Source organism: Centroberyx gerrardi, chromosome 19, assembly GCF_048128805.1.
Source record: "Centroberyx gerrardi isolate f3 chromosome 19, fCenGer3.hap1.cur.20231027, whole genome shotgun sequence".
Taxonomy (NCBI): Eukaryota; Metazoa; Chordata; class Actinopteri; order Beryciformes; family Berycidae; genus Centroberyx; species Centroberyx gerrardi.
This window is the reverse complement of record NC_136015.1, coordinates 10,791,039-10,802,376: the sequence shown is the minus strand read 5'-3', so window position 1 is coordinate 10,802,376 and position 11,338 is coordinate 10,791,039. Positions and strand designations below refer to the sequence as shown.

Below are 11,338 nucleotides of genomic sequence, written 5' to 3'. Positions count from 1 at the left end.
CTAGCCTGTAACATTCATGGACTGAAATTAATTGACATTCAAATCGCTTTCAAATGTGGTTTGCTTCAGTTAGGTGAAATTGCCTAGAGGCTGGTCTAAAGTCAGTTTTCCATTTTAGTTTTTTTTTTTTCTTTTTGGTGGGGTGATCTGATTCCTGACCAGCATCAACGGGAAACTTCACCTCTGAGAATTTCTGCCTCCGGGCTTCTCTCTTGAGAAAGGGGAATCCACATTGCACATACACAAGTCCAGGTCTGGCAACCTGCTGAAGGCACTCGGTATCTTCTGTCAGTTACAATACAAGTTCATCCATTTCTCCCATCATGGACCTTACCCCTCTTCTTCTTCTTAATCCCATCTCTTCTTCATTTGTTCCGACTGTTTTTTTCCAGCCTGCTCCGTCAGTCCACATCATTGGTGACTCCTCTCGTACTTGCCCAGCTTCTTCGGCTCCTTGCTGGGCATGCACCAGTCATCCGCCTCTGTGCTCGTCTGGTAATGCCTTAGGGCAGACTTGTTGAAAACAGGAAGTCTCTCCACTGACTCTGAGGACAAGGCCTGGTGATATAGAGTATAGAGTGGAACTATTTACTCTGGATCCTTTTCCCACAGACATGCATGCCTAAACTGTGCTAGTCAGATCCAGGTTTATTTCTCATCGGGCTTTGCTACTCAGTTCCAGCTGTGCTTGATGAAGACACCGTACAGCTTGGCTCAGTAGTGCAAAAGGGTAAAGGAAAACAAAAAACTCTCTGTTTTCTAACACAGATCACATGATAAGTTACCACTTACAACACGACACGGATCGGTTATGCCATTTGTGCTACATAATTACTTTACATCCGCCACCATTTAGTCAATCCAGCATGTTTAGTTGACAGTATGTTTTAAAGTGAAACTCTACACCAAATTGGCCTTCACGGCTATTTTTGACATAGCCAGTGTAAGGAGGCAGTGTTGTTCTCACCTTCAAGTATATGACAGCTGAGGTGCCATGGCCCTCCATGGAGTAGAGCTGCAGGTCTCCCTGGAAGTACCTGGCATACAGACGGGAGATGGGCAGGCCATAGCCAAAACCAGCCTGAAGGAAGGAGGGAGGGAGGGGAGGACAGAAAAACAGGGTCACAGCAGTATTACAGATTAGACTGTCTGGGCAAGTTGCTAAAACATAACCATGTAAAACATCAACTGAAAACACAGAACAGAAATATCTATGGTTTGGTTTAAAAACAGATAACCTTCACTTTCTCTCTCATAGTTAGAGTTTAACCCAAAGAAATGTGGCTAACTACAGTCCAGTTTGTAATTCAGCTAATTTACAACCATGTTCAGCTGTGTGTGGCTCTGTTTAACAGAGGTAGAATTAGATTACAGTTTAGATTTCATCTCAGATTCAAGACAGCATTGATTTTTACTGAACTTCATCTCATGTTTCAACTGCAAAAGCAAACATGACATATTTTTATCTTCAGGATATTTTTTTTCCATTTCTGTGATATGTTGGCTGTTCCCTGCTAGCACACTGACTGTAAGAGAATCATCAAGACTAATAAGTTACATAAGAAACCGTAGTGCAGTGAGAGTGCCAGGTTGGTCTCACCAGAGGAGCGTTGCGGGAGTTGTCCACATGGACGGGACTGGGGGCCGTGGAGTACATGTAGCTGAACAGACGCTCAATCTTCCTCAGAGGGACTCCACCTCCTCTGTCAGACATCTACAGACAAGAACGAAAACACGGGTCCTCTCACTGTTATGCCAACAGGCTCACGGCCTACATAGTTTGTCTTCATCATTTGGCATTTCAACCGAATCTCAACAATCTCATCAGGGTTCATCATACTTACAGAATATAAGGTCTTTCCCATTCAACCGTTTAGACCTGGACCCGCACACATAACGGCTGAGGTATGATGCTTAGCACAGAGTGTGTTGTGTACTTCAGGTATGTGTACTATGTATACAAAGGCACAACAGCATGTGCTTCTTTGTTGCTATAAACTTAGAACATTGGTTGTGTGCCATCTTAACCCTTGATGTACCTTGATGGTGAGGTCCTCAGTGCCCAGTGAGACTCGCACTTTGATGGGCGGCAGAGTCAGGCTCGACTCATGGGTCTCTACTGTGGCTCGCATGGCGTTCTGACAGAAAACATGCACAGAACATTACATTACTGACTGAGCAGACACACCGTCCACCTCTGAAGTCGATAACACTGGCTTTCATAATACAATCACTAAAGATGTTGAGAATCACTCTGGGTAAAGAGTAATATTCTTTATATGAATTAGGTTGAGATGGTATGTGGGGTGCTGCATATTAAACAGCATACCAAGCAAAACAGTATCATAACAGTAATTTGAGATGTTACTCTGTAAGCATTACTAGTTTAGGTTTGTTAGTTACTGTACCTTGAAGAGCTCAAACAGCATGTGGTAGAGGTGGGATGGCACATAGACAATGTGGAGGGGCTGGCCAGGGGTTTTGGCTGTGAAACATTTGGTACTGTTGATCACTTGGAAAAACACACTTTTCCTTAATGTGTAAATGTGTCACTCACAACCATGACAAATTGATAACCATGACACCCTGGGTGAAAGGTAAACCAGTGAGTGTGCAATGCAGGCTTGTTAGAAAACGGTGTGTTTTGTGGGAAAAGTCTACACTGTAACTCTGGCAGAGACGAGACAGAGTTTGAAAAGAGAAAGAGATAAGAGACCATGCCAAACTAAGCAAGGAAAATAACAATGTCATTCATCATTTTGTTTTATTCTCTCTAGCCTTTATTTGCAAAAACACTGGCCGATAATATATACAGTTTAATCATATCTCTAGTATACAGTATGTTCCAACATAATATACTGTAGGAATTGCGAATCTGGATTTCATCTAAGCACATATTGTAACAATAACTGGCACATTTGAAAAATTTAGTCTTCCCTTAATTTACATATTCCACACATAGGGATGGTCTTTTTTTATGCTGTGTAATCATGTAGCCAACTGTTTCCATGTTATCCAATCCTACGCATATTAGCATGGCGAAATAAAACAGGTCTACTTCTCTTTGCGCTGGAGAGAATTCTGTCGGTATGAGCTATGTGGATCAAAGAGAGGGATGTATAATGCTGAGGCTGGCTCCTGACAGGCCCAGCTGACAGGAAACAGACACACAAGGCCTCAGCTAAACTAACAGAGGTATGCACTGGAAGGCTCAGTTGGACTTCAGGGAACTCTAGACTCTCACACAGATATTGTGTACAGGAAAAAGGGAAACTACAAAGATATAGACTAGAATAACAGTTAACATCTTAGCACACGGACTAGCACACTAAATCTTAACATACTGACAAAAATAGCTTTCATATGTAAATAAGAACTTTAAGGTTGCATTTTTAAGACTTACAGTTGACTTGTGTGATCTCCATATCAGGAGATGTCAGGTAATACTGCTCACAGAGCATCTTGGAAGTCTCATAGGCATCTGCAGAGTGAAACAAAAAATAATCTATGGTTGCCATCTAAATTGCAATATAGCAGTCTAACAAAAGAGAATGATGATTCATGCTAAAATGGAGAACAACACCAGAAGACATTTCGTTGGCCAAAAGGTTCTCTAAGCTTTCAGTTACAGCAATTTACATTTCACTGGCATTCACAAGAGGGTCTATCACTCCAATAAAACTCATCATGACTTGCTTTCACTCCTTACACTGACAAATATCAGATGATAAAAGGTCAAACTATTATGAATCTGTACAAACAGTGAGCGGTGGAAAACAGATATCACATCCAGTGTGTGTATAGTTCCTTATCTAATGAGATGTCTGTATAGAAGGCAGTATTGGAGCTGAGGAGGATCATTACCTTTTACTACCTCCACCACGTCACAGCTGGGGTCGATGCTGCCAATATGTTTGGGATGGGCTGGGTTGACGCTGCCGTCGAAGATTAACGCTACAAGAACAGTGGAAGAAACACGCACAACTGTGTGTGACTCAAACACGTACACACATGGGTGGCACATACACACGATGCACCATCCATAAAGGCCACACATTCCTTTCCAGTGGGAAATGTTAGCACTAGCTGAACACTTTTTATTGACATAGTCAGACATGTGCTCTTGTACTGCCGGAAATAATGTCTAATGCATTAATCATTCAGTGCAGTGGCAGAGCAGCACTGCTGTAAAAGGCTGTCAACGTGGGGCGTGTGGTGATTATGTGGCACTGTCTTACAGCAGCCAAATCTTAAACATGTCTGAGATCAGCACTTTGTCCTTAATCAGATAAAAAAAAAAAACATAGTGTGATCCAATCATGATTTCAAGAAACCAATTAATACAGTGCCCCTTCTCAGAGGGTCAACACTTCAATGCTTGCTCTCTCAAGCATAATCAGTAACATAATCACTGAGTACAGTTTAATGAAATGGGCTTTTACCAAGTACTCACTGACAAGTTTCGAGTGCTAGCGACTGTTGATTCATGAGCTTAACTCACTGATAATCACCGAGTGCTATACTGACTGTGCTGGTTCATGAGCATGCGTGTGGAGATGCGGCTCATGTAGAAGCGGTCCAAGAAGTACTGGACGTTCTGGTTGGTGACGGGGTCCACGCCGAAGGCCTCCTTGTACTCCACCACGCCCTGGGCCATGGTGGGCACCACGTTGTTGTGCCGGTTACGGACGTTCACCAGAGTCTCTGTGAACCTGGGGGCGAAGAGATGATGCGTGAGGTACTATGTGAAGGTAGCCAGTGAGTCACATGTGTAAGATATGCAGTCTGTGCATCAACATAAGCGCGCACGGGCACACATACAGTACATGTTTATTTAATTTCCCAACATGCATCGTCCACCACTTACGGCAGCGTGGTGCATGGTTAGAAAGCACCAAGGTAGCAGTCAAGTCAGCAGAGAATTACTTAAAACTGGAGACCAAAAGAAGTCAAACAGCTAATTATAATCTTGAAAATCAAGAGTTTCGCAGGGTGGCAGGAGCAGAGCTAATTACAATACTGCTAATTTCATCAGGCACTTAAAGAAAAACCATTTGAAGCAGTACAACAAGTTCTCAAAGGTAGTAGCTCAGAAGAAGTCTGCGCCCACGCAGCAAACATTAGAGGATGTGCTAAAAAAAACAAGCAAAAAAGGCAAAAAAAACCACAAAACATAAATAACAGAGGATTATTGAGTTTACTGCACTGGATGAGCAGCCCCTCTTGGTGGTGGAACATGTAGGCTTTCACCATTTAATGGATTATTTGGAGTCACGCTATAGTTTGCCCTCTATCTTTCAGACACTGCCCCCCAGAAACTGTACAACAAGATATGTGAGCAGCTCTTGGATTGGATGAAAGGTGTGACAATAATTGTTTCCATACAGACATTTGGTATTCAGACGTCTGCCCCAAGTCACTCCTGAGTTTGACTTGCACTGGATTAATTCGAGCTTTACCTTACAAAGTGCAGTGTTGAAAAATAAACAATTTTCAATTAATTACAAAACCATTTGGATCGGTACTCAGTACCGGCAGATACTCAATAATAACCCGGATTTGAGACAAAAAAACATGAGATGCTTACTTGTCTCCTTTTGCCCAACTGCGTAGGAAGTAACTATTTAAATTTATTCTCTTATTTATTTTTTGTTTTATCTCTTTTAACAGTTCTCTTTGAGGCTACATTGCCATGTTTTAAAATATAGTCTGTGCTCCAGTTATTCTTAGTAACTCTGTATGTACAAATACTTTTACTTTTTCTCTCTTTTACCTTGTCTTGTTTTACGTGTACAAATGTGTTCTTTCTATGTTTTATGATCTTAATGCTTTTGATGTAAAATTCTGCATTGTTTTCAATATACCTTACTGCAAGCATGAATTAATAAAGTCAAGTCAAGTCAACCCAACCCCGAGGCCTACACAAGCAATCCATGTGTACTGAAATGTCTGTAAATTACTTACTTGGTCAGGACCTGTTTATCCTCTGGATCTTTCTCTAAAAACTCCACAATCTCCAACAGACTCTGTGAATACCTGGTGGACATAAAAAGGATTAATTTAATGAGAGAATATGGAAAAATCCTCAACTCATTCATTTACTGTATGAGTCAGTATCTGTTTTGGAACAGCATTCCTGGTTATAACATACCATGCAAAGCACAGGGGTGTATTTATATACAACAATGTCTATTTCAGTCTTATCAATACAGTGCACTTAATGCATCAATCTCTCCATATCTCTTGAAACCACATTTGAGCAGTGATTCACCCTTTCAAAATTGAAATACTGTGTGAGTAGCTAAGTGGTGTTTGGAAATTCTTGTGCAATTTAAAAGCTGTGTAATTAGCCATAATGCATTAATACATGATTCAGTTTCACAGTCTGAACTTTATACAATGTTCGCTTGTTAATCACTGCTAGTCCATATACATTATGTTTAGACCAGCGGGAGGAGATTCTGTGTCTTGAGTGCTGAGCTCTCAGACTCTCCCTCTCTCTCTGTAGAAAACTAGGTGAAGGGTGACAGGCAGAGCGGCTGTGTTTTCAACGCACTGACTTTGTCCCTCAACTGACCTTCAACACTCTACCCCTGGTTTGAATGAAGACCTATCATGCAAACAGACAGACATCTTGAAACAGTCTGTTATACAACTGATAATTTCACAAACTTTTATTGCCAGGAAATATCAAGGCTTGATTCCTCTCCCCATGTCAACAAAATAGTTGTGAGAGATCAACTTCTTTGTTGGCAACGCAAAGAGCGTTGCTGCAGTAGGAAGAGAAAGCCCGAGTGAGGGACGTAGATAACCAAATATAGACAAGATGGATCATAAGAGAAGGGTGGGGGAAGGCCGGTGACCTTTGCTGTCAACATTTGTTGTCTAGCGTACAGTGGAGACTAATGCATTCAATATGGCAGGGCAAAGGCTGTATTAGAACACTGTGTTTTAGCAGAATGTTGGGAAGCAACAAGTCGGCTGGAAAAACCTACTAGAAAAATGACTGGGCAATAGGACTGTGTTTTTGCCTTTGTCAAACATAAGGCTGACAGACAAAAGTTGTGACTCAGTCAAGTAAACAAACTACTGTAGATTATATTTGGGAGCTCTCATGAAAAGCCTGTATCTCTGCCACCTTTGCTTTACTGCACACAGCATGAAGTGGAGGTGAAAGACAGGAGAGTGGGGGTGGATGCAACACTGGTAATGAGTTCAGCTCAAACTCACAACATTGTAAGTGCATAGTGTGTGAAACCTATTCCCTTCATCCAGGGAGTGTCCCACAGCCTTTCATCATGACAAGTGAAAATGATTGCAGCTACTCAGCTAAGCGGCGCCTGCCTAGAACAGAACTATCATGCGTCCTGATGTCTGGGACATAATCTCAGTCTTTACAGCCTTTCACCTTGTCTCTACCCCACCCTTTATACCATGGTACACAGTGCAACTTTATATGTATGTGTGTGTGTGTGTGTGTGTGTGTGTGTGTGTGTGTGTGTGTGTGTGTGTGTGTGCATAGACAGATACTGGGATAGCTGGCATAAAGCCATACCTGTGGGTGGTTTGACTTGGGGTAGTAACTACTAACAAAATGAGGAGGCAGAGGTGTAACACTGGCCTGGGCTCAAATTGTATCAGGATATTTCTCTGTGTACCCTATAGCCTTCTGATAACTTTATACCGACATGCATTCTTCAACCAACTTGGAATAGGCAACATTATAGGTCTATACTGCACTTATGGGAGCACATGAAGGTAAATACTTTACTTTGACCCATTAAGTTATAAAGGCTTATCACATAAGGAGGAAGATGGCACAACAACATAAAAAAAACAGGGCTGTCCAGCCCTTTAGCCTTATCTACTTCAAACAAACATCATAAGGCATATTCCCAGTTCAATGGCATCAAGCCAGGTAGCTTAGTGAGCAGCAACAGGGAGAAGGGGAGTTGATGCATCTTTAAACAGAATAGACCGTCACTGCACCTCACACAACCACCGACAACATCAACAGCAATCCTGTGATGGCAATCGCCAGCCTGCCACTAGCTGAACAACTGGAGAGTGGAATATGGGGGAAGCCTACTTTCTGGGATTGGGTGGTATCATGAGGTGTAAGGTAGAATGTCAAAAAGCAAAAGTGAGGCCTTCAGTGGCCCAAGATAATGCTAAGTCATGACGTCCTATGCTAAAATAGGCATAACTATAATAGCTTAGCCTACTGCAAGGAAATCAGTGGTTTAAAGAAGCTTAGTGTGTAAGGCTGCAGTTGATTGTAAAGCAACGTGGGGTGTATTACTGGATGTAGTGACTACTTTGACATAGCACATTTAGGGATTTGAAAAAGTATAGTATAGCCTGGTATAAGGAGTATAGGTGTATCCTACTAGCTGTAATGAGCAAAGGTACAGCTATGAATTCTAGGACCCCTGACAAGAAGCGACAGCAGACATGGGAAAACCCAATTATTCCAGACTTTTTGGGGCCCTAATTTACCGTTCCTTCCACTTGCTGCAACCCTGGAGGTGCAAAGACAATTCAGTAGAGTGTTCACGCAGTAGAGAGGGAGTGATCACAAGGACAGATTATATAAGGGGGTCTGGAGATAGGCCTACCAGCTAGTGAGGAGCTGTAGGGATGGAGTGCTGAGGAGCTTGTCGGGGAGAAAGTCAATTTCCTTCATGATGTTGGCCAATCTGACCGGAAGCTCCTGGCGCAGGAACACAAAAGAGGTCTTCTCACATGCATTGGCTGAGCCTGCAGTCACATGACGGAGAGAGAGTGAGAAAAAAATCCCTGGGCAGGCGTTCAACTTTGACCCCATCCTGAGAAAAAAAAACTGCCACTTTTCCTACACAGCTTGCACTATCTGTTGAAGGAAAGACTCTGTCCAGGGTTGATTCTGGACAGGGTCTTGACCATAGACCGTAAAAAAAGACTTGACCTATGAGATATTGTGCAAATGCAATGGAAAAACATGATGAAATCATCTGTTTTTTTGTTTGTTTGTTTTTTTTTGCTGAGGCAGGACTGGAGTATCATGAGAGCTTGCTTGAGTGTATGCCAATGAAGAGATCAACTAAATTAACTTATTTTGCTCATGCTTTAAACAGTTTAAAGGATTCAACTGTAGCCATTACAGCATATTTCAGTCTTTTGTATCCAGTCATTCATAAGACCTAACAGTTGAAGGCACTAATTTGATAACGACTTTTCATATACTGAACTGAAATGACACAATAAATAATCGACAGCAACAACAGCAACGTCGACACTAACTCCTGTTACTATGCAATCATGTATTTAACGGAATTAGCCTAGTTGTAGTAGATGCTGTCAACCAAATTTAATGACTATCAGTGTATATATTGAACAATGACAGCTGTCACATACAAACAATAACGACTGACTCAGTATTTGGCATGCATACAGATTAATGTTGTGCCAATGCACAAACTAATTCAAATTTGCCTTCAAAATTGCCTGGCAAAATTAGGGCATGTCAGCATTTATATACAAAGTCTGAAAAACTTACCAAAGTCAATGAACTGCTTCATAGACAAGGGCGAAGGGGAGAACTTGGAAAACCTCTCCACTTGTTTTGGTATCCCAGCTATTGAGCTGCTTTTCAACAAAAACTGAGCGAACTTCATGTTTCCTCTGGCTCTGCTCTTCAGATCACTTCTTTGTGAGGACAGGCTGCCCTCTCTTCAGTACGCTCCAGTTTTGCTACCTTTGGCTAGCTGGGCTAAAGCTGGCTAGCATACAAAAACCCCTCGTTAAATTGACATCATTAGTGGATGCCGGTTGTCACAGCTCCATTATCGTTTTTACTCGAGCAGTTTCCTCGCATCTTGGCAAGTTTTACCGTTATGACTTCCAAAATGCAACCCCCAAGTCTGTGCAGCAGTGTTGTTGAATGGGAAGCAGTGAGATTGACATTAAATTCAACCAATGAGCACCGAGATTCGCTGACTTTATGGGAGGGGGTTGAGTGTTTTCGTCACGTCGCTGGAGCCTTAACAAAACATTGTGAAAGGACCTCATTTTATCAAAGCATCCTTTGCCGAAATAGGAACACTTGTTTATTTTACAGTTTTCAACCCTTGTCAAATCATTGTTAAAATAGTGCGCTAATAAACGGATAGTTCTGACCCTCGGGTCTGACCGAGACACGAAGCCGTTGTAAAATACCCGATGAACCCGATGAACGCACACCTGTCACCGCATCACAGCAAATTTAAATATTAATGCGCCAACCGAAAATCACCAATCACTGCAACCACGTTGTTTAGTTGCGCGTCGTAGTTGGTCTAACTGTAGCAGACGGTCTCTTGTGGGTCGTTGACAGTGCCAGCATCCATTGCCAACGCTTCAAAATATTAATACTTTATTATTTACAAGTTTTGGATGGCCCTATGCACTTCTTCAAATGGCCAGAAGATGGTGGCGTTGCAATAGTCATGAGACGCTGACAGTGCGTGTGAAAGGAGGAGGGATTTCCTCTCCTCCCTCTCATCATCATCCTACTGCTAGTGATGTATCGGCGTGCAATGCACCTGTTTTATGTTTTATTTGGGTCATCGACCGCCGAAATGCTCTATTTTAACCGGTGTCATCAATAGCCTCACGAAAAGGTTCAAACCACCCATTCATATATATTCCAGCGGCCTCGATTCGGTGCGAGTTAAAGAGAGGATGTGGTGATTTTTTCGGGGTGCAGCGTGAGACAGCATCTTTGCCGGTGACACATCATTATCAATACGAGTGGACAAGGTATGCTGCGAAACAATAACAATTTGCTATTCTATTGTTTGCGAGACAATTTCCTTCTGTGTTGTTATATACTGCAAATGCTGTATAGTATATCTTGCAAGGCCTAAAAGCGCATTAAAGCAGCCTATTTGACGTAAATGCAAATGATGTCAATTTTGGGATTAGCTGCGAATGCTTTTATGTCCTGTAAGCGAAAAGTCAAGCATAGGCAACTTCTGTCGCTATTCATTTCTAAATACTTTGGCTTTTGTAGCCTGCATGGTCATACTGTGTATCAGGTGTGCTAGTAAAGACTGTACCAGTTTCGTCCTCCACTTTTCCTGTCTACTTCTATTTATAGACAAGAGGTTCTGCATACCTTCAGTCATTTTTCATTGATGTCTGTTCCAATAAGGTTTGTCAGACCCACCATTGAACCTGAACTAGCCTAAATGTTTTCTAATTTACAGTGCTAGGCTACTTTATATTTTGAGTATTGTGAGGACGCTCTCCTTTTGGTACCCACACCTGAGTGATGGACATTTAACCTGTGACATTGGCCCATTACCCAGCAAACCTC

At 42.1% G+C, this 11,338-nt stretch overlaps 1 protein-coding gene across 3 annotated transcripts; it reads right to left on the bottom strand.

The window, feature by feature from the left end:
* pdk4 (pyruvate dehydrogenase kinase, isozyme 4) lies at positions 1 to 9,866 on the bottom strand. 3 transcript variants are annotated; one of them, XM_078290291.1, is made up of 11 exons: positions 9,539 to 9,866; positions 8,619 to 8,760; positions 5,965 to 6,036; positions 4,528 to 4,712; positions 3,865 to 3,954; positions 3,404 to 3,481; positions 2,409 to 2,485; positions 2,040 to 2,138; positions 1,601 to 1,714; positions 968 to 1,081; positions 1 to 558 (listed from the first exon to the last, which is right to left on the bottom strand). In XM_078290291.1, exons 1-11 carry the CDS (start codon positions 9,654 to 9,656, stop codon positions 412 to 414), a joined length of 1,236 nt encoding a protein of 411 aa, XP_078146417.1. In that variant the 5' UTR covers positions 9,657 to 9,866; the 3' UTR covers positions 1 to 411. The 3 variants fall into 3 exon arrangements, 1 of the variants encoding a protein (XP_078146417.1); XR_013507488.1 differs by lacking the exons at positions 1 to 558; positions 968 to 1,081; positions 1,601 to 1,714; positions 2,040 to 2,138 and having other exon boundaries at positions 2,425 to 2,485; positions 4,512 to 4,712; XR_013507489.1 differs by lacking the exons at positions 1 to 558; positions 968 to 1,081; positions 1,601 to 1,714; positions 2,040 to 2,138; positions 2,409 to 2,485 and having other exon boundaries at positions 3,436 to 3,481; positions 4,502 to 4,712.
* Between the last annotated feature and the right edge of the window lie 1,472 nt (positions 9,867 to 11,338).

Coding starts and splice junctions, on each gene's coding strand:
- pdk4 (XM_078290291.1), bottom strand. CDS start 9,656: ATGAAGTTCGCTCAGTTTTTGTTGAAAAGCAGCTCAATAGCTGGGATA. Junction 2,139..2,408: donor TGCTGTTTGAGCTCTTCAAG/GTACAGTAACTA, acceptor GTTTTCTGTCAG/AACGCCATGCGAGCCACAGT. Junction 1,082..1,600: donor ACTCCCGCAACGCTCCTCTG/GTGAGACCAACC, acceptor TCCTTCCTTCAG/GCTGGTTTTGGCTATGGCCT.